Source organism: Muscardinus avellanarius (genome assembly GCF_963383645.1).
Source record: "Muscardinus avellanarius genome assembly, chromosome: 15".
Lineage (NCBI taxonomy): Eukaryota > Metazoa > Chordata > Mammalia > Rodentia > Gliridae > Muscardinus > Muscardinus avellanarius.
Window position 1 is genome coordinate 63,886,948 of NC_137801.1, and position 27,557 is coordinate 63,914,504.

The window sequence follows — 27,557 nt, forward strand, 5'->3', positions numbered from 1 at the left end:
AGGCCCGGCCGCCCGAGCCCCAGCAGCCCCTTTAAAAAACTGGAGTACAGTTTGGGGATTCTTGAAACCTGAAACCCAGAAACAGAATCGAGGCGGAAACCAGAAGGAAAACCTTGAACTCCTCCAGACAATTGCTTCCGGGGAGTTTCAAGGGAACGTGGGGGAATAAAGGGCCCGAGAGGAGGGGCCCTCGGATGGCTCGTCCCTGAGGGTCGTGGCGAGTTCGCGGACCTTGGGAAGGAGAGGACCCTATTCTCTCCCCGGGCTGCAGGTCATGGCCACCGTGGAGCAGAAAGCCCTCGTCATTGGCTTCAAGTGGCTCTCTTTGGCCACTCTCGTGCTCGTCTGCGCCGGGCAAGGGGGTCGCAGGGAGGATGGGGGTCCAGCCTGCTACGGGGGATTTGACCTGTACTTCATTCTGGACAAGTAAGTGCCTTGAGTCGTTGCACCCTGCGCTGAGCTGGTGATGATGCTTTCTCCCCGGGCCGGGCTGGTCAGCCCAATCCCCCGGGCCAGGCTCGCACCTCCAGGGACCAAGGGGGACCGCGGGAGGCAGAGCCCAGAGCGCCGCGCCTTTGTTGGGGAGCAACTCCCATCCCTCTCCTGCGCTCCCGGGCCGGCTGGGGAGGCGACGCCGCGCCTCTGGGGCAAGGACTTCTTTTCTATCTAGCTCTTTGTGGCCGAGCGTGCCGGGAACTTGGAGGATGCTGTTGACTTACTCCGTTTCTGGAGTACCTTTCCACTTCGTTGAGAAAAGCTTGCTTGCCACCAGCAGAACTTGCAGGCACTTTTAAAATAAAAGGCGTGGGCATTTCACAGTCGGTGGTATCTTTTTAGAAACGCTGTCCCGTCGAATGCCATTACCTTTTTTCCTGATAAAGCTGCTTTGGCACTTGGCGAAAATACCCGCTGCGCTATTGAGATGTGAGCTCGGGCAGTCTTTGTTGTGGGGCTGTCTTGTATGTGGTTGGATGTTCAGTAGCATCCCTGGCCTTACCCGTTAGATGCCAGCCACCCTTCCCCTCTTCCTCCTTAGTACTGACAACCAAAAATGTCTGCAGACATTGCCAGCCCTCCCCAGCAACTCGATTCCTCCTTTCCTTCTGCCAAGAGAAGCCCCGATGGAGGTGGATTTCAGCTCTTGACCACTTGACCCGTGGGCTACCAGGGAGGTGCAGGAGTCCTGGTTTCCTTGCTAAAATGGATAGTGGTTTGGCTGCCTGACTTATCAAGGGACACTTGAGCTGAACAGTTTAACACTTCCCAGGTTCCCACAGGCTCGCCAAGCCAAAGTCACTCAGGGGAGCTTCAGTGCTATCCGCTGAAAACTAGCTTCAACAATTAAAAAAAAAAAAAAAAAAACCCCAAAACCCTAGGAGAAGATTCCTTCCTGCTAAAGCTGTGTGAGCTCCCCAGGGCCGGGAGAGGCACTTGCAGTTACAGTGGTGGGGAGATGAATTTCACAGACTGGAAAGTATTTGGGAGTTGGAAAAAGAGTCCTGCAAAATAAGCTGGCCAGCTAGACACCAAATGTGCTTTGCAGTTGCCCCTGAGTTTGGTTTTTCCGTAAAGTCTGTTTTGCACTCCAGATTCTTTGGATGAAAAGTGAGATCTCTTTTTTGCAGATTTATGAGAAGGTGGATACTGAAAATATAATCCCATGCTAAGAAGTGGAATTTCTTTTGTTGCTTCTAGCAGCTGGGAGCGCTAGCTCCCAGACTCTGGGACAGAGCCTGAAAACACCCAGAGATGCTTAGCATTTGTGCTCTTCAGAAAACTAGTTCAGTGTACATACTGGGAAAATTGAAACAACTGGATTTTTTTAAAATTTATACATTGAATTAAACTTTTGAGCTCACATTCTGAAAGAATTTATTTGGGTCATGGCAGAATTTAACAAAGATGATTCTAGGCTTATGTTAGCTGGGAAAAGAGAAAAGAACTAAAATAATTTTATAAAAGAATATTGAAGAGATACTTTACCCCCAAATATTAAAATGTATTATAAGACAAATTAATTAGGACAGAATGGTAAAGGCCAAAGAAAAAGTAGACAGACTAGAGGTCCAAGTACATGTAAGCACTTGGAGGAATCTCCTATCACCAGGGAATTAACTCATTGTTTAAAAAATGAGTTTTAGACAAGTGATTGATACCATGGGGAAAGAAAAAAGGTTAGATTTATGTTTTATACCACACCTCAAAATAAATATCAGAAGGATTGAAAACCTAAATGTTTAAAATGAAATGATCAAAGGATTAAAAGAGGACTTAGGTGAATATTACTATACTCTTGGGTTTAGAGCTTTTAAAGCATAACAGCAATACAGAAATATAAAGGAAAACACATTTCTATAAGTGAAAATGCCATAAATCAAGTATATTAATAAGTTACAAAAGCTTTTGCAACATTAATTGCTCTTGATCTTATGTAAAAAGGTATGGGACTGGAGGTATAGTTTAGTGTTATGTGGAGAACTTGCCTAGCATGCTTGAGGCCCTGGGTTTCATCCCTAGCACAACCACACACACACACACACACACACACACACACACACACACTATATATCCACATGTGTATTATTATATAAATTGTATACATTGTATACAATACATTGTATATTATATACATTGTATATGATATATTGCATATAATACACATTATATACATTGCATATTATATATTACATATTATATACATTGCATATAATACACATTATATACATTGTATATTATATACATTGCATATTATAATACATATTATAGACATTGTTTACTATATATTTTATACATTGCATGTAATAATACATACTATATACATTGCACACAATAATATATTATTAATAAAAATAATATTATACACACTATATAGTTAAGATCACGCCAACAGAAAATCCTCTTAGTGCATAATTTGCAAGAGAAAAATATATGTGAAACTCAATAAATTAATAAAAGAGTTCAACTTCTCTGGTAATGAGAGAAATTAAAAAACAAACAAGATATAAATTTTATTAGATTTGTAAAGACTTGTAAATAATTAAAATATTCAGTATTGGCCAACTTGTGGGAGGAAGGGGAAATATAAATTGCTCAGTCTTTCTAGATTTGTGCTGTCCAATAGAACTTTCTAGAACAATGGATATAGCCTGCATCCATGCCGCCCAGCACAGAGGTTTCTAGCCATATATGACTACTGAGCACTTGAAATGTCACTAGTGAAATTGAGGGATAGCATTTGCATTTTATTTAAGTTAACTTAAATGTAAATAATCACATGTGGCTACTACATTTAGAGGTACAGACAAGATGATATTTGGGAATATGTATCAAATACTTTGAAAAAAAGAAGGGAGCCGGGCGTGGTGGTGCACTCTTGTAATCCCAGCATTCGGGAGGCGGAGACTGGAGGATCGCGGTTTGCAGACAGCCTCGGCTACTTAGCAAGGCCCTTCACAACTCATTGAGACCCTGTTTCAAAAAATAAAGAAAAAATAGGGCTGGGGGTGTAGCTCAGAGGTGCAATACCCCTGGGTTCTATCCCCAATACCGAAAAAAAAAAAAAAAAGAAAAAATGAAGGGTCCCACTTTCTATCCAACAATTCCATATCTTAAGGCAAAAATCCAAATAGTCACAGATTACCTAGAGGTATGTTTATGGATAGTGCTGCTTATAACAATAAAAAATAAAATTGCTTAGATGTTTAGCAACAGGGAATTTAAGCAAGAAATGATATTAGCAGAGTATTGAATACGCAGCGAATATTGTGCGTGCTGGTAAGATATTTTAGGAGGAATATGTACTGCTTTTGATATACTCTTAGGTGAAACTACAATTACTGAACCTTGAATGCATTATGATTCTACCTTTGTAAAAAAATAAGTGAAACACGACTTGTATATATTTGTATTTACCCAGTGCGATAGTATTTCTCTCTAGAAGATAGAATTTTTAACTTGCTTTTATGCTCTCCTGGTTTTCAAATTTCTCTATAATAAATATATATTGATTTTATACTCAACATAAGTAAGTTATTTTGAGTTTTTAAAAAATCAAGTGTGGCTAGGGTCTCTATCCAGTGTACTAATTTCCTAGGAAGCTGCTTCTTTCATATTTACTTCTGGAATAAATTCCTGAATGTGCTGCTGGATCTTTTGAAGCACATTGGGGGACCTAAAATGATCCAGGGGGAAAATATGGTGGAGAGACTTTTATAGCTTTACACCTTTACACGCCATCGATGCCGCTGACTTCCTTTGGTTGTCCTACTGCCTCAAGACAGGGATGTTTTGTGCTGAGTTAAAAACTTGTTGAACTTGGTGTGATTGTGGGTTCACCTCCAGCTGCTCACCCTCAACCGGCCAACTGATGTGAATGTTGAGTCCAGAGCTGGCGGATGGGCCTCAGGCAGCCTTGGCAAACAGACCCCGGGGTGTTCCCTACAGACTTGGTCTTCACTCCTAGAAAGAACCTCCTAAGCATCGTGTCCAGATACTGGCTATGGGCTGAAACTAGTGAACTGGTGGATCACAGGGGACGAATTCACTACCCTTTTCCCCACCCCACAACAGTTCTTCCCCCTGCAACCGGTTCTCTGTGGCCTTAAATCTCAGCTCATTTCGACTTCAGGCAGGATGCATCTTTGGCCTGGAGGGAACCCAGAATCTGCCTTTAATGGAACATCGTGTTTTCTCAACCAGGGGCAGAGACTGCATAATGATGACCCAGAACACCACAGTCACACAACAAGGGCGCTATTAGCGGCTTTGGCGACAGGGCTGCGCAAGGTTTATACCGATGGAATTTCATGTTCATTTAAACATGCTTTTCTGCTTATAGTCAGGAAAAGTAGATTGCTGGGAATTCAATCAGGGATTTGCAATGTCAGATCTGGATGGCCACTGTCCAGAGAATAATAGTAAAGAGTAAAGGAGGCAGCTAGTCTTCTGTAAGTCTAACTAACCAACCCCCAGAGCACAAATGCCCCTCCCCCCTCTTCCTGGGCCCTTCAGCTGCTATAGTTTATGTTTATGTATCACATTTGGGGTTATTTTATATGGAAGCATTAGTCGCTTAAATGCAGAAAGTGGATTTTCCATCTCAAGTCTCAGGAAAGTGCTGGCTATAATATGTGCCCTAAAGACTACAAAAATAGAATGTGGGAAAGAGAACAAGAGAAGGGGGAGGTGGGAAACCGGAGGGTGGGAGGAGGCACTGAACAACTTTATTTATAGGGCTTTCCAAAGCCAACGCCTGTCATTTCTTCCCTGCACCTAATAAATCCTTCCATGTGAAAGGGCCCCCCACATCCTCACCATGTACTCCTTCCTGTGAGATTCCCCAACTTCTCTCTGTGATTTCCTTTTTTTTCATCACCAGTTTTCTCCTACTCTTCTCCCCCAAAGGAGCCGCTTCTCGCCACTCCCCCAGACTTCCAGCCACAGCACCCGCCACTGGGCCATCCCATGGTGGTGCGGAGCGTGCGTGTTCCACCCCAAGGGCCGTGCCACGTGACAGCTTTTTTAGAGAGTTAGGTGGGAACCTCACTCCCAGGTATAGTTTTGTTTCTGGGAAAATATCTATCAGGTTCCTAACTATAAACCTGCAAAAGAAGTTCTTTAGAAATGGAATTGATGTGAGTCTCACAAACGCTTAGGTTTTTTCACAATGGTCCTAGAGATGATTTTGTTTGGTAGGTTGGGTGAGTGGGACTGTCGCTAATTTATGGATGAGGAAACTTTTGTTCAACCCACTGGGTTAACTGACCTGCCCAGGCACTAGGCTTAGATCATGACAGAGCTGGGACGATGTCTCCTCCTGACTCCCAGCCCAGTTCTTCCTGCTCATCCCTGCCCTGCGCAGTTGGGCCATAATGAGAAGCACATGGTAATAGGACTAGAGGAACTGGGTGGGTTCCAGGAGTTGAAATGCCTGCATCAGAATTTCAGTAAATCATGCTGCATAAAGCAGTGCAGATGGCTTAATTGAGGAGCTACTGCTCCACTGTTAAATCAGAGGTGCTTGATGGAAAGTTTCAGGAACTCCAGCCCCCAGTGGTCCACGGAGATGCTGCAAAGATTGCAGGGGGTTGACTGATGAAGCTGACTCTGAAGTGTGTTCAGGATGTCTGATTATTCTGCACTTAAAGGTCCAATAAATTAGTAGGAAAAGAGAATTTAATGGGAAAGAGAATTTGATGGGAAAGAGAAATTCAAGTTTGTAGATGTGTTAAAACACATAGATGTAGTTTGCCTTCAGATATACTTTGGAAGCTGGCTTAGCTTAATAAAAATGCAAAATTGGCTCAGAAAAAAAAACCAAGAACCCTTTAGAAAGTACCTTTGAAATTGCTACAACAATAATTTTAAAAGACATCAGAGAAAAAATTCTCAGCAGAATTTTTTTTTCTTTCCTTGTCTGTCTTTCTCTTTCTCTTTCTTTTCCCTTCCCTTCTTTCTTTCTTTGCTTTGAGATGGATCCTCTGGTTAGTTTTAAGTGGTCAGCAATTAGGTTCCAGGTTTGGAGAGGGCCCATCAGGACAGGCAAGACTGACTACAAGTTGGAAGGCTTGACATATGGGTCAAAACCAAAAATAAATAAGGTGAAAGTATTTTGTTTTGTTTTTCTGTCTGGGTCAGCCAAGTAATTACCTCTACTTTTCTTGCTTGGAGACCTGGTAAAACTCAGTGTCGAGCTGAGAATAGAATCCAGGAGTGCTGGAAGAAGCCATCTGTCCCAAGATAACCTATAATTATCTCCAAATGCTAAAGGACTCCTAGTGGTCTAGGAACAAACTCTGGCATCCTTTAGGGAGACTTGGCTGTCATAAATGCAAATGAGATTTGATTTATGCTAATTTAGAATGTGTATCTATTTTTGGTGGGGGGGCAAGAGACTGGATCTTGCCTCTCCCATAAATTACTCTGCAGCAAAAGGAAAGAGGGTATTTGGACATTACTTGACATGTGTTTCAAACATATCAGGTTTATTTGAAAAGGCAATGAGGTTTCTTCGGATTGACTCAGCTGGTTCTTTTCATTGATTTGGCATAAATGCATTTTCAGTATTGATGATAAGTGTGTATAACAGTAAAGACACGGCTAGCTAGCACAGGGCCTGTGGCCAGCAGTGTCCTGTCCTGGGAGGTGCAAAGAAAGCAAAAGAAGGAGGAAGTATTCCTAGACTGCTGGCTCTTTAGGTAGAAGGACATTAGAAGAAGTGCAGGCGGTCAAGGCTAAAGACTACGATGAGGATTTGGGTCACAATTTGGCAAAGTCCAATGTAGATACACAGAAATAAAAAGCAACACTTACTGACTTCTTCCTACCGGCCAGGCACTATGGTAAGCAATTTGCCTGCATGATCACATTTGGTCTTGGCAGCCCTCATAAGGTCTCTACAGTCAGCATCACCATTTCACATTTGGGGAAACTGAGGTTTAGAGAGGCTAGCCAAGGTCACTTTCAGTGGTGAAGCTAAGCCTCAAACCAAGGCTCTCTGACTCATGATCTGCGCATAAAACTGAAAAGAATCTGAACAGGCAAAATAATGTAGAACCAGTCAGGGTAGGTTAGGTTACGCTGTGGTAACAAACAACCCCCAAACCTCAGTGACACAAAGCAGCAAAGGTTGATTCTCTGGACATGCTACCTGTTTGATGGAGGGATGGCAGCAGAGGCTGTATTCGTGGTTATTTTGGGAGCTAGATTGGTAGAGACTCCTTCTTGGCACCTGCTTCACCCTCACAGCTGCAAGGAAAGAGGATGCTGGAGGATGTCTTGCTGGCAGGGAAATGCTCCAGCCGGAAGTGATGTGATTCTTTCTACTCTCAGACAATTGGCCAGAAACTAGTCACATGACATCACTCCATAAAAAGGGACTGTGGAATTGTGTCCAGAAGAAAGGAAAAGCCAGGTATGAGTGGGCACTAAATGCCTCTACTGCAAACATAATTATGCACTGCTTTGGCCTAAGTAAGCAAGAAAGGAGTAGTCTTTGAGATAGGGTAAAGAAAACATCAGTTTGGAGCTACATTTTGGCTGTATCCATTAATCTGGAGTTACTGTCAGACATAAGATTTCAAATATGTCCAAGAGGCAATGATGCCTGCTGCTCTTCCTCCTCCATTCCCTCCACACTCTAGATGAAACATTAGGTGTGGGGGATAGAGGATCAATTAATGGTAGGTTGAAAGAGAGGTTACACATGCTCCTCTGCCACCTAAATAGTACATGAATATGTTTGAAAGGATCTCGTTTTCCATAGTTGGTGGATTATGAGGGAGTTTGGCAGCTGTGGAGAGGATAGCAACTGATCTGAGAGGATGCCTTTATACTAAGAGGCTGGTTCAGAGTTTGAATCAGACTCTTTCTCCATGGGGATTCTGCTGGCATCTTCAGTAAGATGGTTTTCATTGTGAAGGACTATGGGGTATTTAGCATTCCTGATCCTTGTCTTCTATATGCCATTAGCCTTCCTGGTCATTGGGATTACCAGTAAGTAAATGCTTCTACATTTATTTCTAAGTCCTTTTTATTAGAGTGGTACCACCCTGGTTGAGAATCCCTGCCTGAGCATTGTATGGTTGAGCAAGGCATGCCAGCAGTGTTGATTCCTGGTGCCCAAGGACCACATCTGAGCAGGAGGAGCAGTCATCTAGAGGAAGAAGTAGGAAGACTTCGATGATAAGAGAATTGGTGGAGGTGTAGACCTTGACAATGAATATGCTAAACTAGTGGTTCTCAACCAAGGGCCCCATCCAAACTTCAGAAGGTTGGGGCAGTGTGTATTTTGCAAAAACTTTCCAGGTGATTGTGATGAACCTCCATCCGAAAATAAGTTGTGAGGATAAAGAGAAACACAAGAATCCTAGTCCATAGCAATGGCCATTCTCCTCTCTGGTGAAGATATAGTCAGGAGGCACCTTAGAACTAGACTCGAAGAAGAGTTCTTACTTTAGATGGTGGTAAGAGGAGCTTATGTTCTGTCAAAACCCCAGGCATGAACTGTACTCCAGCACTTCACAGAGATGAACTAAACCTCATTTTTAAACAACTTTGGGAACAGTCATCTCCATCTTCAAACATCAGCCCAGCCTTTCACTAGGCATTATGATCTTGGGCAAATTAGTCAACATCTCTAATTTCAGTCCTTTTAATTAATAAATTAGGCATCAAAATGTATGCTCACTGAAGTGCTATAAAGGTTAAATAAGATTAAAAATTTTAATCAGACATTTGACACGAGTGATAGATGGTGATAGTGGTGTCAGTGATGGTGACAGTGATACTGATGATGGTGATAGTGATGACGACGACGATGATGATGATGATGATGATGATTGGTGACAGCAACGATGATGGTGGTATAAATGGTGATAGCTATGATGATGGTAGTGATGTTGTTTGGGATGATAGATGGTGTTGATGCCGATAGTGATGATGATATTGCTGCTGCTGCTGGTAGTAACAGTGATGGCAATGGTGGTTATGGTGATGGGGATAATGGTGATGGTAATGATTGTGATGGAGATGCTTATAGTGATGATGATAATGATGATGTTGACGGTGAGGGGTTAACAGTAATGGTAACAGGGATAGAAGTGTGGTAATCATGATAGTGGTGGTGGTAATGGTGATTTGTATAATGGTGATAGTGATGATGTGGTAGAGATGGTTACAGTGATGATGATGGTGATGGTGACGATGATCATAGAGCTGATAGTTGTGGTAACAGTGAAGAGCATGGCGGTGATGGTGATGTGGATAACGGTGATGGTGGTAGAGATGGTTATAGTGATAGTGAAGATGATGGTAGGAGGGACGATGATGACAGTGGTGATGATAGTGATGATGGAGGTAGGGATGGTGATAGGGATATAGTGAAGGTGACTGTAGAATGATGATATTAGTCGTAATGGTGTGATGAAAATGGGGGTGGTAATTACTCCTAGAAAAATAATGTAGTCCTCTAATAGACACCTCCTCCATTCCAAGCAGGACAACCTGGCTGGAGTAAAGAATTTCATTTCAATTTGGTATTTACCAAACTATGCTAGATTTGTGGAATTAAGAATGCCTGAGATATATTCAATTCTCAAGAAGCTCACATTTTAGCAGAAAAGACAAAGCACTAGAGAAACAGCTGGTGAAATAATTTTGATTGATGTGAGAGAGACTTGGGAGGCTTCATAGAGAAGATGACTTGGAACCTAACCTTAGAAGTTGACTGTGATTTTGTCAGATAATAAAGAAAGAGGCAACATACAGGGAAGGTGACTGATACATACTCTCTGTGATCTGAGTGTGACAGGAAAAGAGTCCAGAAGAGACTGAATTTTATCTCATCAGCAAGAGGTTCCAAGATGATTTTTTTTTTTAGAATTGGAGATTTAACTCAGGGACATTCTACCCCTGAGTTATACCCATAGCCCCATTTTTTATTCTCTATTTTGAAACAGGCTCTCACTAAGTTGCAGGTGGCTTCACTAAGTAGCTGAGGCTGGTCACAAACCTGTGATTCTCCTCTCTCTGTCTCCCAAGTACTGAGTTTACAAGCATGTGCCACCATGCCTTGCTTCAGAATGAAAACTTTTTAAGGACAAAAGTGGCAAGCTTCTGTTTGTGTTTTAGAAAGGCATACATGTAGCCAGGCATGGTGGCCGCATGCTTTTAATCCCAGCATTCAAGAGGCTGAGACCGGAGGATCACGGTTCACAGATAGCCTCAGCTACTTAGCAAGGCCATTCACAACTCAGTGAGACCCTGTTTCAATAATAAAAAGACTAAAAAATAGGACTGAGGGTGTATCTTGGAAGTAGAATGCCTCTGGGTTATATCCCAGTACCACACACAAAAAAATAATAATTCATGCATGTTACCTATTCTTGTCATTGGAATGTGGAAAAATAATAAATGAAATTGCTCAAGCCATAAAACTTGAGCAATTTATTGTGAGTGAATGAGAGAGGAAAACGTTGCAACAGTTAGGGGCAGGTCTCAGAAGGAAAGAGGAGGTTGGCATGAACAGGCTGAGTCTGAACATGCAGGATGTTTGGGTGGAGATGCTGAGTAGGCAGCTGGATTGATACCCTGGAACTGAAAATAAAGACTTGAATGTTGTTAGCCTAAGGGCAGTGGTTGAAAATGTGGTACGGATAATAAATAATGTCCAGATAATATCAGGATTAAAAAATGTCAAGAGATGGAGTTTTAAAAGAAAGATGGCCAAGTCCAACCCAGAGGAAATGCCAACAGAAATTGTCTGGGTGAAAAAAGAAAGCCTACTACAGAGATGAGAAGAAGTAGTCAGAGCAGTGTGGAGAGATCCAGTGTGAAATCTGTAGTGCTGAGGCAAGGAGGGACAGCATCCAGTGGAGGGGTGCTCATCCAGATGTGTCCCCTAAAGAATCTCCTCCTCTATTTCTGGTTTAGGTGAAAGATGGCACCATAAACCCAAGCACGTAAGCCAAAGATCTGGGAGTAATCCTCTTTCTCACCCTGCAAGGCCTGACCCTACCTACTCCCCTGTTCGTCTTGGGTCACCCCATTCTCTACTTTGTCATTGTCTTTTATTTTTATTTTATTTATTTATTTATTTATTTGGTGAAACTGGGGTTCCTGGAAGCCCTTCTACCTCCGGGCTACACTCCCAGACCTATTTTTATATTTTTATTTGGAAACAGGGTCTCTTAAGCCAGCGTGGCTGGCTTTGAAGCTATGCGATCCTCCTGTCTCTGCCTCCCAAGCACAGGGATTACAAGCGTGCGCCACCACGCCCGGCTGTCGTTGTCTTTTTAGCTCAGGCCTGCACAAATCTAATCTTGACACTCTCTTCCCTTAGCTCCACCTCTAACCCTTTAAACACTTCTAAAGCTTTTTCAGGATAAAGTGTAAATTCCTTAGAAAAGTACTCAAGACATCTTTTGCTCAGGCCATTACATATTTCCCAAGTTTTATCTCTTACCACATCCTGCACCTTTGTGATTTCCAGTCAAACTGTTGTATGCAATTTCTGAGACTAACCCATGCCTTTTCTTGCCTTCAGCTGTAACACCCTTCACCAGCACTCCCATCAGTATCACTCCATTCTTGCCTAGGTGATGCCCACTTGTCCTTGGAGAAAATGACTAGTTGTTGGTCCCCTCCCATCATTAGTTGTGTACTCCCTGTGGTCCAATAAGAGTTCAGAACAATCACTTCTCTACATTGTGTCTTTATCCAGAATCCCATCCTTGTTCAGAATCTCCCAACCCAATACAATTCATATCCTGTGATATGCAGTGAGGTGGTCCATTATTGAGAGATGGACAGAAAAGCCCGAGTGTTTGTCCTCTAGGTGTCTCATCCAGGCACCCTCTTTCCTCATCCTCTGATACTCTGCAAATGCAGCCCCAGCTAATGAGCACCTGTGGGAATCTCCCGAAACAGGGCTTTCCCAACGTCTTGATGACAGAAGGACGATGCTGAGATCACAATCCCCCTGCCACACATGAAAAATGCAAATACTAGGCGACCAGAAATTATCAGCAAATAAAAAAAAGGGAAGACTCCCAAGAATACCACACAACAGTCACAGTAATGAAAGACATAAAGAAAAAAGAAATACAAGACATCAGTGGATAGCACTAAGCACAATTAAATGACTGTGGGGTAGAAAAGATCATTGTTAGTGGGTGATCGAACTTCCTGACTTATACAGGACAGTCTCCATCAGTTCTTCTTGCCCAGTGTAATAACTTCATCTTTTACTCTCAAATGTGGCTAAGTTTGGGTTTTAAATTGTATGGCCACTTTTTTTAATTAACTGTTATAAAAGATAATACCAAAAGAACAAAAGGAAAGGGGATTAAGACAAACAGGCAAAGTGCCTTCTACATTTCATTCCATCAAAATGGGCAACCAGTCCAGCACTCCTGAAGCCATTTAGTGCCCCGATTTTAAGACTTTTCTAGAATTCCCCACTCCTAAATTCCTGTAACAATTCGTAAAAATTCTCTGGGGTGCCTCACTTTCTTAGTCCTGTCACTGAGAAATGTAATTGTGCATTTCCTGACACCTCCATGGGGAGGCAGTATTGCACAGTGGTTAAAAGCAGAGGGTTGCGCAACAAGGAAGACTTTATGAGCACAGTGTTTGGACCTTGAGTATGAACTCAGAGACTGGACCACTTGGGTTCAAATTCCAACCTCACCACTTAGTAGTTGTGTATTCTTAAGTAAGTTATTTAGTGTCTCTGTGACTCAGTTTCCTCATCTCTAAAAAGAGTCAGCGTAGTGTGTATTACATAGAGTTCTGTTCAGAACCGGGCTGACCACATTGGAGGTGCTCACTGTGTGATTAAAAATCACAATGGATATAAAGTGCTTGACATGATGCCTGCAGCTTAGGAAGTACTCAATACATGTGAAGGGTTGTGATATTAATCTTTGTAGATTCCCAAGAACCAGTAGCATTCAAATATCAACTGGCTGAGCCAGCTGTGGTAGCATAGGCCTGTAATTCAAATACTTGGGAGGCTGAGACAGGAAGATTGGAAGTTTGTGGCTAGACTTGGTATCTTATCAAGACCTTCAGCAACGTAATGAAGCATTGTGTCAAAGTAAAAAGTAAAAAGGGCTATGGGTATAGCTCCGAGGTAGAACCCCTTGGGTTCGATCCCCAGTACCCTCCCCTGCCCCAATTGGATGGCTGAGTCAATAAATGACAGATTACAAATAGATCCAGCAAGATGAAAACGAAGAAAATGCTTTAGCAGAAATAAAGACATTGGTGATTTTTGAAAGTGCTCTTTGAAAGCATAAGTGCAAAAACTAAATTTTAATGAGCTGAGGGGCTTAATAAAAAAAAAAAAAGAGAGGAAACTTTACAACTTCAGGGAAAAAATCCAAGCATGGACACTTAGCTTCTGCCTTATTTCCTCCCCCACTATCACCTAACGCTTACGCCACATCCTCTCTAAAGGAAAGGTCTTCAGAGGTGTCCAGGGGAAGCCTGCTTCACATCATCAGAGAATGGTGACACTGACATGCAGCGCACTTTTAAGAAATTATAGCAGAAACAGAGCAGGTGGATCGATTTCAAAGGCAGTTCACCAGGTTTCAATTCTGTTGCCACGTTTTAAAAACCACAGAGGGAAAGATATTTAAGGAGTGTCTAGAACAACCTCAGATCTAGAAGTTAAGCTTGAAGTAAAGAGTGTGACACAAGAGAGATGAGCCCATCCCCTAGGCTCATTGCCACTGTGCTTCCTTGTGCAGAAACAGCTGCACTGGATAGTGAAGAGGGAATTCAAACAGGGGCAGAGATGGCCGCGAAAACCAGGCTTCCTCATGACAGTGATCTGCTCCAGCATGGCCGGATCCCTAAGTAGATCTTGGGCCTCCAGGGAGATGGGAGAGCTCTGTCTTTGATTAGGTGGCTGCAATGGGGACCAGGAATGAAGCCAGGTATAGTACATTGTGAAGCTGGGTAGAGATTAGGCTAAACCATCATCATCATCATCATCATCATCATCATCATCATCATCATTGTATATGGCAAGCTGGAATGGTATAACCATGTCCAAAACAAACAAACACGCCTTGCAAGGATGAAGGTCCTTTGTGGAAATGATGGAGGTCAATTCCAGTGTCCACTCTCCCTAAAAGCCTGTCTTTACCACCAAGACCAACTCCCGTCCCTTGGATTAAGTTCTTGGACAAGTTTGTTAAGTGTGAGATGAGGCAAACAACGGATGTCTCTGTTTGTTGTGTTTTGGAGCTCAGGTATACACATTCAAGGATGAAAAGAGAGCCTACACAATTTTAGCACCTTAAAATAAGTGATTAGATAAAAATCCCAAGGTAGAGGAAAAAATATGAATGGAAAACCTTTTCAATTGCCAACAAAAGGTCAGTGATAGAATCATATGACCGGTGAAATTAAATAAAGCAAGAGACTTGTGAAACAGGAGATAAAATATGAAATGTGAAGACAAGGGACCCAGAACAGTTAAGGAAGTATAAAATAACATGGGAAATTTTTAACACCACTTGAGAAGTAGTAAAGAGCAGAATCGATAACGCAGAAAGTGAAATAAATGATACAGATATGTATGAAGAATTTTGATAATTTTTTAATTTTGATTACATTGTTAAAATGGTAACCTCATAGTGAATAGATCAGTGGATATGGAACAAAGTGCTCCTGTTCTTCTTGTCTACAAAGTGTCCTATGCCGTCACGAGCAGTCTTCTATGTTATCATCACTAGCAATAGGACAGGATGATGTCGTATATCCCCTTCGTGATGCACCAAGAAACATTACGTCATCTATGTATTATGCCTGCCTAAAAAGTTTTACCTGAATCTGATCCTTGATAATTTGAAGATCAAATAGATGCAGTTGGATAAAAGTGATGAGAGAGAAGATAAGTGGGGAATGACCAAAATCGGCATGCGGAATACTAGAAATGCATTCCAGAAGAAATATTCAAAGAGAACTTTACTGATATAAGAAAAACCTGAAAATGCAGGTTGAATGGGCTTATCGAGTAACAATAAGAATGAATTATTTGTCGAAAGAGGATAATACTTAGGTATTTTCTAGTGAAAACTTTAAATTTAAAGGCAGCAGAAGAATTTTATTTGTGAGAAAAGTTTCCTACAAAGTCTCTGCAACATTAAACAGGGGAATTTTGTTTGAAAAGATTCACCTTTTATAATGGATAAGATTATTTTTATGGATAAATTTTGTTCGATATATGGCCTAACATTTTTACCTTCACTTACAAGTAAAGAAAATATAAAAGTAATTTTAGGTAGACATAAATTATTTTCATCAGGAAATTATCTGAATGGTGAATCAAATTTTAAAAAAACACACTTATAATAGTTAATGGGCTGGAAGTCAGTGGTAGAGAGCGTAACTAGCATGCACAAAGCCCTGGGTTCAATCCTCAGCATTGCAAAATAATATAAATTAAATAACGAGATAAATATAATAATTCTTATATAAAACAAGTGGCATTGACCGTTGAGGCCTTTTAAGTCAATGTAGGTCTCAGTATTTCAAAACATTTGAGTTAACTACTTGAGTTGCTAAGTTCATCAGTACCCTAGAGCAGTCATGAGAAAGGAACAAACTTTTCTGAAAATAAGAACTTTTGAAGAAAAAAAATGTACACGCTTTCTAAATATTCAAATTCACTGGAAGCAATGACTACCTCATTGAATATTGCAAAAGAAAAAAAATCTGAAGGCAGTATGAGAAACTTTATTCCCAGAACAAGCAGAAGGAATGCAGAGATTAAAATGATGAGAAAAGAGATTGCTGATACAAAGATGAGACATGGGATGTCTAATATATACACAGCAAGAATTCTAAAGAAAGAGAGCATTTTAAGCAATACACAAAAAATATAATAATAAAACATAATTTTCCTGAGCTGCAGAAAGATTGTAGTCTTTAGATCTAAGTGATTTAACAAATACCCAGCCTAACTAATTTCTCAAAATGATCTCTGGCTTATGTAGTCTTAGACAAATTCTTAAAATATATGAATAAATAGAAAAATCTACATTTCTCTAAAAAGGAAAATATAGGCTTCTCCCCCCCCAAAAGAGACTTAGACTTGCATTAGATTTTTTTACTCTACAACATTAGCTGCTCAAAAAGTTTAAAAAATTATAGTATTGAGTGAATCTTGATTTTTAAATTCCTTAGCCAGAAAATTCCTCAGACATGCAAAATTTCAAAATGTGTGCCATCCATAGGCTCTTTCTGAAAAAAATACTTGAAAATACTGATATCAAATTAGAAAACGTATTTGAAATAAAGTATAAAAACATGGTATAAAAGAAACAGAAGTAATATAAAAGTTAAGTCTTAATAATGCTATCAATGAGATTTTGTAGCAAAACAAAAAACTTAGAGAATGAATTTTGAAAAGATAAAATGTAAATTTTATTCAATAGGATTGCAAAATTAGTCATATTACATTTACATATACAAGAATATATGGTTTATTTTTATCTCCCGGACTCCTTATATACTTCCCAAGTTCATCTACTGAGTAGTAGGTGGGGAAAAAAAATCCCTATACCTTGAACCATAGTAGTAGTAATCCCAGTTTTGTGATTCTTTAGTTAAGCTAATCAGCCTTTAGATTTTGCCTTGCCCTCACTAATGGCATCTGGGTATTTGAAGAAGACTGATTTGTCTTTGTGAGGCAGTCCTTTGATTCCATGGAAAGTTCTAAGACATTCTCAAGGAACAGAAATTGTCCATACTAAATTCTTATGGAAAACATTTAAAAATGGGGCATTTCTCAGTTTATTTTAGGAAGGTAGCATCTCTCTGATGTCAATATCCACCAAAGATAATACATTCATATGCGGAACTTTTGAGTAAAATCCGTCAATCCTAAATTAAGTATGTTCAAAACAAAACTACTAATATAGCAAGAAAACAGCATACTGAGACCAAATAAAGTTTAAAAACACTTTAAGATAACTCACATTTCTTTTAACTGCCGAAGATGAAAACCATATTATTATCTCAGTAGAATCTGAAAGACATCTCTCTAAATGTTTCCATATTCTAGGGACAGATAAAATATGAATAATAATTAATGAAGCTGAGTTAATAAGTATACTTTGAATCCTATGCCTCTCACAGAATAAACTTTCCTTTCAAATCCCCATGAAATATTTATTAGATCACAAAGAATGCCTCCATGTATATCCTAAGGCACATTTTTTTTCCAGTCCACATTCTCAGCAATAAATAACAGGAAATGAGCAGTCTTGAAGTACTAAATCTTTAGCAATGGGGGAGTATAGATTTTTATATTAGTTTGTCAGGAGAAAGACACAACAATGAATATAAGAACTAAGAAAAATAGACTGAAAGAAATTGACTGTCTAGGACAGAAGTTGGCAAGCTACACCCTGCAACCTGTTTTTGTAAATAAAATTTTATTGTAGCACGACCACATTCATTTTGTTCAGGTACTGTCAATGGCTGCCTTTGTGCTGCAAAAAACAGTTGAGTGGTTGCCATGGAGACCATATGTGCCCCACCATCACCCCCAGACTACAGTATTTACTGTCTGGCTCTTTACAGAAAAGGTTGACTGACTCCTGGACTAGGAACACATTTCCAACCCAATAGAAAAAGGGCAAAAAACAAGGATACCAGGGTTGGCTTCCCGGGACTGGGCAGTAGCCAGGGCCCCTCATTTAGAAGGGTCTGCCATTTGACTTCATGCTCTGCCATAATCACTCTGAAATTCTTAATAATTTTCAAACAAGAGGGCCTGAATATTCATTTTGCACAGGGTTTGGCAAATTATGTAGCCAGTCCTAACTATATACAAAGAAAACCAAAGGGACCATAAATAATGTTTTAATTCTGTGGCTTATAATTAAATACTTCCAAATTGAAACTATCATTAAATCAATTGGTCTTTCCTCTGTCGACTCTTTGTGCCACCTCCATGTGGGACAGGTGCCACCCTGAGACTCAAACATCTTAGCATCTGCTCCGCTCTCTCTTTTCTCTCAATGACTCTCAAGAAGCAGAGGGATGAGCTGAAAACGTTCTCTGTCTTATCACCTACCTTATGGCACATGACACAAGACACAATTTATTGAATTAATAAATTAATTTAGTTAATTATTACTGACATAAGAGGGGACTATATCTTCCCTATACTACAATCAGAAACTCTCATGTTTGTTTCTTTAACTGCTAAAAAGAATTCAGAAAACCTCCCTTTTAACTAAGTCTTATTTCCAAACCATTTATTTTGCAAAATTACATTTTTAATCTCAAATATTAACTTTTTCCTCTTTGTATTACTACTGGAAAAAGTGAATCCCCCACCCTTCACCGTAGCCCCTGACAGATGGATTACTTGGGCTGACTGTGGCCTGTTAGGTCACTTTCTGGGTAAATGCCAGAGAGAGAAACACAGCAAAAAATGTCAAAATATTGCTCCCATTGCATATAAAAAGATAGTTACAAAAATGTTCATCACAATGCTTTTAAAAAGTGAAAAAACAATGACAATATGCTAAAAGGAATCTCACCAATAATAATGGATCTAATCTGGAGAAAATGCAGATGGTACAAATGATGCTGGGGATATTATTTAATGAAATTAAAACTATGTTTATTAATCGTAACAGTGTTAAGGGAAACAGCAGTGACAATGACCTCTAGGCAAAGCATATACATGTGGGAAGGGTCTGGAAACGGTCACTACGGGGTGGGCAGCAATTTTACCTGGGATGGGGGATGATGGGTGATCTTTATTTTCTGCCTTTGGCTTGTCCCCCTCTCTCCACATTTCCAACAGTGCACACTTTTCTTTGGTAGTGCAACATTTAAAAATCAACCCCTAGGGCCAGGTGTGGTGGCGCGCACTTGTAATCCCAGCATTTGGGAGGCTGAGACACTAGGATCCAGTTTTGAAGCCAGCCTCAGCTACTTAGTGAGGCCCTTTGCAACTTAGTGAGACCCTGTTTCAAAATAAAGAAATTAAAAAATAGGGCTGGGGGTGTATGCCCCTGGGTTCCATCGCCAGTACTGCAATAAATAAATAAATAAATAAATAAATAAATAAATAAATAAACAAACTCCTGGGCACTCTCACTCTGAGCCACTCCCTCTCAAGTGACAACATCCATAGCTATTCTCATGTGGCCGTGACAGTATTGGTCCATCCCCTTTATGTTCTTCAGTGGGATGCAAAGTGGCTCTTGTGGCCTCATCTCTGTAAATCTGGAGAGTATGGGAAACAGAGCCACAGGTTAGTTTTAGAAAGTGCCTCTGGGCAACTAACCACTTGTCTCTGTCTTAACAACGCCACTTTTATGTTGAATTTCTACCAAAAGTTGCTACCAGAAAATGCATTGAGATTTGTGTGTGTGTGTGTGTGTGTGTGTGTGTGTGTGTGTGTGTGTGTGTGTTGGAAAAGGCAAAGTAGAGATGAAGGGAATAGATTTTGTCATAATATCATTTTGATCATGAACCACAGGAAAAAAACACAACTACATCTTGACGAAAGTTTTATGTAGCATGGCTTTGTGTTATTGCATGCAATATATTTCCATTTTATGTTTTATTCTTAGAAAAATGGCAATATTCCACCAAAATGATTTCTCAACTCGCTAATAGATTACATTCTGCTGTTTAAAGGTGATTGTTTTCAAAGCCATTCAGTAGATTGACTAAGGGGACATTCATTGCAAGTCAGTAGGGTAGGACAACCTGGGTATCCTGGGCTGGGGTAGTGCGTTGATTTGAGTCTGGACTGGTATCTGAAGAAGTCAAGAGTTGCAGCAAGACTCAAGGTCAGGCTTTGTGAGCAGAAGGGATGCTTGGCTGCCATCCCAGACAGTAACAGGAGGACAAAGGCTGAAGGCGTGGGCCCGCACACAGCTCCAGCCAGGCGGGGTGCAACTCGAGGTCAGGAGGAAGGAGAAGGCCAAGGAAGAAGCTGGGGAGAGATGGCACAACAGCAAGTGGACGCGGGTCTTTGGACTAATTGTGGGTCTGCTAAGTGATGCCTGAGGCTGCTGAACACAGCTATGCCCTTGCAGGACTGGCTGGGGACCTGAGTAGGTATCTGAGGTCATTAGTGACTTCATCTGGGTGGGGCTGAGGGCAAACAAGGCCTGAGGGTTGCATAATTTCCACCCTTCCGAGCCATTCTGCTCTTCTGGATGAAGAGATTTCCTGGTGATGGTTCCAACTGCAAGCATTTCCCTTTATATTTGAATCTATATGCAAAAGAAAGGGGGACCACTTCAACCCCATTTGACTGGCTCCATTCTTTGGCTGTATGTGTGGCTAATGGAAAGAGCCTGTGTTTTCTAAGGCGCTAAACCACAAGGAGCTTTGGAAACTCTCATAAACACAAAAGAATGTATTTTTGTTCAGAAAACAAATCAGAATAAAATTGGGGGTTCTTATTTTGCTCCTACTCTTTGCATAGTAGATCCTTGGAAGCAACTGAACAGAAATCTGAGCACAATGCCAGGTTCCATGCAAAATTCCTCACTGGGAACACACAGTGAGTGCAATGTCACAAACACTTCCTGACTTCTTACCATGTTCCAAACGCTGGCAAGAGAGCAGAGAAAAACAAAAGTAAGAAAAACCTGGAGCTGGCCCAGCAGAGACCTTTCTTGGGAATAGCAATGAGAACTGGTGGCTTTTCCTCCCCCAAGGTGTGGCGGGCTCCTCTGCAAAGCCACTGGAGCCTTGAGAGGACCCAGGTAAATGGAATGAATCTTCAAGGAGAGAATTCAATAAAGCTGTCACCAGGCAGAATTCCTGGGAGGCCACATGAATTCCAAATTTCGCTGAGATTTATACTTGTGAAACAGAGGCACTAAATCCCGAGAGGGGACCTACACTCTCCACACCGTCCTGATACCCATGGAGCCTATGGGCATCTTTAAGGGCTAGAATGGTGTTTTTTGTTTCTACCTCACAGCTTTGGACAAGAGTGGCTGGGTGAGCTCTACTGTCAGAAAATACTATCCGGACTCCATAGTTAGGATTTAAAGTCATTAGCCCTTAAAACAGGCTGGCATGACAGATGGGCGTTTTATATACCATAGAGTGGAAAGAAGCTGAAATTGGATCCACTCCGGTTTCTCCTAGCTGTGACCAGGAGCACTCTTAGGTCCTCAGGGGTGAGAAGTCCGAGGTCTGAATTACACAGAATTGATTATTCTGGGACTGTCCGTTCGGTCAGTTGCCAAACCAGAAAATCATTCACAAGGCAAAGACAAGTGACACTTTGAATATTGCAGCAGAAAACTTACACTGAAAGCCCCAGCATGTCCGCCTCTACAGGACTCTGACTGAGCTCCCGTGGGTGCTTTCCGAAGGTCCCACAGATGGGGCAGTGGTAGGAAGTCCAGCTGTGGACAGAGGCAGTGGTGAGGCAGGGGAGAGATCTATGGCTCCCGGCCGGCCAGCTCCCTGCCGTGGACTAGAGAGGTGTACGGTACCCAGCAAGCTCACCTCCAGGCTGAAACCAGGAGCAGCAGACATGGGGCTTTTTCCTCTTCCAAGAAATGGCTTGATATTGGAGTAAAGCCTTCATGTGTGGGTAAGGAAGGCTCAGAAATGAAGAGTAGAAGTCCAAGGAGTAAAGCTGGCTAGTCCTGCATTCCCTTCCCCTTTAGTAGTTAGCTGAAGCATCTGGAAATCCAGGGTAACACAAAGAAGACAAAAGCATTCTGGGTGTCAGAGTCTTGGAAGGTTGTGTTCAAGAATGTAGGCTAGGTACTTCTTGAGTGTGGCTGAGAGAGGTCTGTGTGGGGGCTTAGATGGTTATCTAAAGAATAATCCCTTATGCACATGAGACAGCAAACCCCAATGGTGACAGGCTGGCTGCTCTCAGCAGAGATGAGACAGGAGAAGTTAGCCCCACCTTGCCTCCAGCTTGGGTTTAGCTCCCATTTGGAGAAGATTCAGCACCTGCTCATGTGCGAGAAAGTTTTTGATGGACCTAGGCTTTTCTAGGACCCAAGAATAGTTTTTGCATCTTCCTCAATACTTGGCATTAACAGGCCAGGTGAATACCCAAATTATATAAATTTTACATGTCAGTTGAATGGAAGAATAGTGAAAATAAGACGCTTAGGATGAAAGTAAGTATGATTTTTCTTTGAATGACTCTATTAATAAGTAAAGCAATGCAAATTGATATGTGCCTGTGAAATAGGGCCAACACTGAGAATAAGGAAATAATTTTAAAAAGGGACTTACTTCAAATACCTGCTCCTTAAGCAGGGACGCAAGAATGGTCTCCGGGTTTTAGTGTAAGAACCTACTTCACTTTGCGGCAGCCCTCCCGTTATAATTCCTCACTGCAGAACTTCTCTACTGGTAAGAACATTGGACACAGGTGGAAGGGCTCCATGCCCTCTCCTTACCCTGATTCTGTCTTTGTCTCCCCAGCCCCTCACCCCTCACCTCTCACCCCTCACCCCTCCTCTGGGCTCTGTGGTTCTGCCACATGAGGCTGCTCCTCCCCAAGCAAAGACAATCTTGGCATACTTCTGTGTTTCTCACCCAGAATGCTCCTTTCCCTTTCTCTTCCTCTCAAAGTCTCTGCCTGTCCTTCAAGATTCAGATTAAAGACCATCCCCTCTTTGAGCCTGCACAGGAAGAATAAGCCATCCCCCTTTTTTCTGAAAGCATGGAGCTCAGCTGCAGTACTTGTCACAACATACGGCATTTTCATTCATCTGTACTCACCACTTGACCATGAGTTTTTAGAGGGAGAGCACCACTATTCACATGTGCACCTCAGCAGCTAGAAGAGTCCTGGGCAATAAGTTATGTTTGCCACTTAAGAAATATAAACTCATGCCGGGCGGGCATGGTGGTGCATACCTATAATCCCTGTAATTGGGGGACTGAGGCAAAGAGATTGCAGGTTTGAGGCCAGCCTCAGCAACTTAGCGACACACTGTCTCAAAAAAAAAAAAATTAAATAGGGCCAGGGGTGTAGTTTAGAGGTAGAATGCCCCTGGATTCATCCCCCAGTACCTACCAAAGAAAAGGAAATGTGAAATTTCCAATATAATCTTGCCCTGCTGCTGGTTATGCCAGATATGATCTAAAATGATATAAAATAGGACCCAGCTATGCTACTCCTGGGTAGCTTTCCAAAGGGACTGAAATTAGAATATTCTAGCGATATATGCATTTCTATGTTTATAGCAGCAGCACAATTCACAGTAGCCAAATTATGGAACCAACCTAGGTGTTCCTCAACAGGCGAATGAATTACAAAATTGTGGAATATACACACAATGGGATTGTACTCTGCAACAAAGAAGAACAAAGCTATGTCATTTTCAGGAAAATGGATGGACCGAAAGAACATTATGTTAAGTGAGACTATCCAGTCACAGAAAGCGAAGGGGCATATGTTTTCTCTCACATCTGGAAGCTAGGGAGTCATCGGAATACTAGAGGAACTCTAGATGACAGAGGAGAAGCACCAATGGAGAGAGATGGAGCAGGTGTGTGGGAGGGTGCGCTGCGTTATCTACACATGTGGACTCACCAGTGCCAATCTCAGTATCGTGTACAAGGAGGAGGCAGTGGGGGAGCTGCAGGGAGGTCACCAAGTGATGTGTGTGTCTCCCCTATCACTTTGAACTACTTTATGATGTGAGACTATCATGCACCAATAAAAGTATTCTTTCAAAAGAATCCCCTTTCCAGATCTTAAATCCTATGATTCCATGTGTTCAAGAGAAACAATTTCCCTCTTTTCAGTAAGAGAATTCTTTCTTAATATAATGAAAAGCTGTCGTTTTTCTTCTTTTATTATGACTAATTACATTAGCTAATTATGACTAATTACATTAGCTTTCTTTAAGTGTTTGTCAGTACCTTTCTGAAATTAATTCTGAAATAAATTATTAGTTTTGGATTTCTGCAGGAGTAATTTGCTCATATTTTATTTTATTTTACATGCGTGAAATTGGACTCTTGATGGTCTGTTTTGTGTGTTTGTGCTAATTTTATTTAAAAGAATTTGAAAAGCTTTTCTTCCCTTATTACAGGAATAATTTTTTTTGGTGGTATTGGGGTTTCTGGAAGCCCTCCTACCTCCAGGCTACACTCCCAGACCTATTTTATATTTTTATTTGGAAACAGGGTCTCTTAAGTCAGCGTGGCTGGCTTTGAACCAGCGTGGTGCTACTGTCTCGGCCTCCCAAGCACGGGGATTACAAGCGTGCACCACCACGCCCGGCATTAGAGAAAAAATTTAAATAGCACAAAATAGCAGTTTTATAAATATGTGGCACTAACCTATGAATCTGATTGGGCTCAAAGTTGTTTTTGTTTCTGTTTTGTTTTCTTTTTTGGCATGGGTCTGTGGAATAGATGGGGCAGTGGAGATGAAGTTGGGGAGTTTTTTTTAACAAAATTGAAGAAGTCTAACAGGACATCTAAACAGCCTTTCAAATAATTTTCAAAGTTACAAAAGTTTCAGAGGAATAACAAAATAATCTAATGTGGAGGGAACTAATACAAGATAAAGATAAATGATGGCCAGAGTAAAGCAACGCCTGCTTTTGTTTCCCTAGGTCAGGAAGTGTGCTGCACCACTGGAATGAGATCTATTACTTTGTGGAACAGCTGGCTCATAAATTCATCAGGTGAGACACACGATGCATTTGCTTCTCTTGTGGTTCTCTGCTGTGAGTAAAAGCAGCCCGTGTTTGGGGATGCTTTTTGTCAAAGGTGAACACTTAGATCTCATACCAAGGGCTCCTTACTCTGTTTAGATCTATGCCATGTATTAGGGTAACTTTGGCTAAGTGTTTTCAGAAGGGCCAGATTTAAGACCAAAAGTTTTAATGTTTTCTCTCTCTTGTTGAATAATACAATCCTATAAAGTACTGTTACCATCTTTTCCTGCAGAGTGCATCACATGGGGGCAGCTGGCACATTCTAGAAGACTTTTATACATTATATACCGGGTGTAGCATGACCTGCTCTTCTAGGTTTGTCCACACCTTTCCTATTTGAGTTCACATCCTGGGAACACTCCTTAATCCTGAGCAAATCATGGTCGTTCACTCAAGCCATCTGCCTCAGCAAGGTAGCATCCTCTGAGCCCCCTCAATACCTCTCTCCTGGGAAGGTTTGGGTTGGTTTAATATCATGGGAGTCCTGGAGGTGCTACTTTACACTAAGTATTGATACTCACAAATAAAAAAAAGGAGGTCATTTTACCCTTCCTGGGTACAGCCTGGAAGAAGTAACACAACCATACAGTTCCAAGGATGTGCTAAAAGCAACACCTTTGGTAAAATTGGTCAGATCAGTATAAAGCCTAATGCAGCTCCACTTCAAGCCACATGGTCTCCACTGAGTCTCCCAGTTGCTCTGAGTAGCCACAGAGTTCTCCTGAGTAAGGTGCCTTATCTCAGAACGCAGATTATCCTCTGGGCCCTGGTAACGACAGACATGGTTCTCCTATATTCAGTTATTGATTAATATGTATCTACCTGCCTAATACAGGGAGGGTAGAGGAGGCCTCTCTGCGAGGCCAAACATTGGAAGCTATGGCAGAAATCATCTAAACCCAGATGATGAGGGAAATGGATGCCAAATCGAGAAAGAAGTACAGGGAAGAGAGAGAAACAAGCATATGGGTGGTAAAAAAAAAAAATTGGTGAGAATTGTCGATATTTAGACCCAAGAGGAATACCTTCCTTAATGTACCCTCAGAAGCATTCAGTAACTTTCCATTTGACTAGTTCTGGTGAGAACTTTCTCAAAAAACAGTTCAATAATTGGACAGCGTCAGTTTTCAGGAAAGTATTTTTGTCACTGAGCCAAAATGACCTCTCCTGCACTCCCACCCTTTGGTCCTTTGGAGTGACATAACCGCATCTTCAGTAGATGCTCGACAGCCTGAGCTGTCTCCATCCTCTGTTCTTGTGTTCTCCTTAAGAAGCAGAGGAGCCCAGTGGGAAAGGCTTTGAAGTTAGGCAGACGTGGATTTGAATCCAAGCTCCATTGTGCAACCAGAGCTATTTACTTACCTTGGTTGAACCCTGGTTTCCATGGATGGATTATAAAAAAATAAAAAGAAACCGACTAGTCCAGCACCTGGCTTAGAGTGGCATTCATCATCTCTCTTTCCCAGCCCCCTCACTATTTTAGCATCAAGGAAAGGGGGAGGGGCTGGAGGGACTTGAGGAATGCTTAATCCAGTCCCCTTACTTTACAAATGAAAAAACTGAGGACCAGAGAAATTGGCATGACATAATCTAGACCATGAGGCTCTTCCCTCTGACTGTCTCCTCTGGCCTCTTTGGCTATGGACCCCAGAAGTCTGGCGCCAAAACGTTACCATCATGCAAGCCCCATGAGGCAGGGACTGTATTTTGTCAACTGCTACAGTCCAAGTAACTGCAACAGTGCCAGACACATAGTACTTGCTCCTGGTTGATGTAAATGGATGACATTTATTTGTTTTTGCTCTACCCCAGCCTTTTTTATTTTGAAACAAGGTCTTGCTAGGTTGCTGAGATTCTTTAGTAAGTTGCTGAGGCTGGTCTCAAACCTGAAATCCTCCTGTCTTAGCTTCCCAAGTACTGAGATTGTAGGCCCGGGCCACTATACCTTGTTTATTTATTCCTTTTAATAAATAGTCTAATGTGGCTGATACCACAGGAGGGAGAGTCATTCAAGAGCAGTGGCTGATGTCAGCAAAAATACATTATTGCTAATTACAGTTGGATTCTTAACATTTTAGGCCCTTTGATTTATCTTTATTCCAACTCCCTCTCATCTTCCTAATAATGATTCTAATTCTTTACTGCTTTCCTCAAACCCCAGCCCAAACCTCACACCCATAACTCTCGTCAAATCACCTCACCCCCTACTTCATCAAGATTACAGAAAGAAAGCTGGATGCTGTGGCACACACCTGTAAGACCAGGACTTGGGAGGCTGTGACAGGAAGATCACAGACGGAGGACCAACCTCAGCAACTTAGCCTGACTCTCAGCAACTTA

At 41.5% G+C, this 27,557-nt stretch overlaps 1 protein-coding gene across 2 annotated transcripts in view; it reads left to right on the forward strand.

The window, feature by feature from the left end:
* Positions 1-268: 268 nt before the first annotated feature.
* ANTXR1 (ANTXR cell adhesion molecule 1) overlaps positions 269-27,557 on the forward strand; it is a gene marked incomplete at both ends in the record, with an annotated part of 238,604 nt that continues 211,315 nt past the window's right edge. Inside the window, 2 exons of one of the 2 annotated variants that reach the window (XM_080711616.1) lie at positions 269-426; positions 25,113-25,184. In XM_080711616.1, coding sequence (XP_080567742.1) covers positions 275-426; positions 25,113-25,184 — 224 coding nt within the window. The remainder of the gene's footprint in view (positions 427-25,112; positions 25,185-27,557) is intronic. The other variant, XM_080711617.1, reaches the window with a different exon arrangement.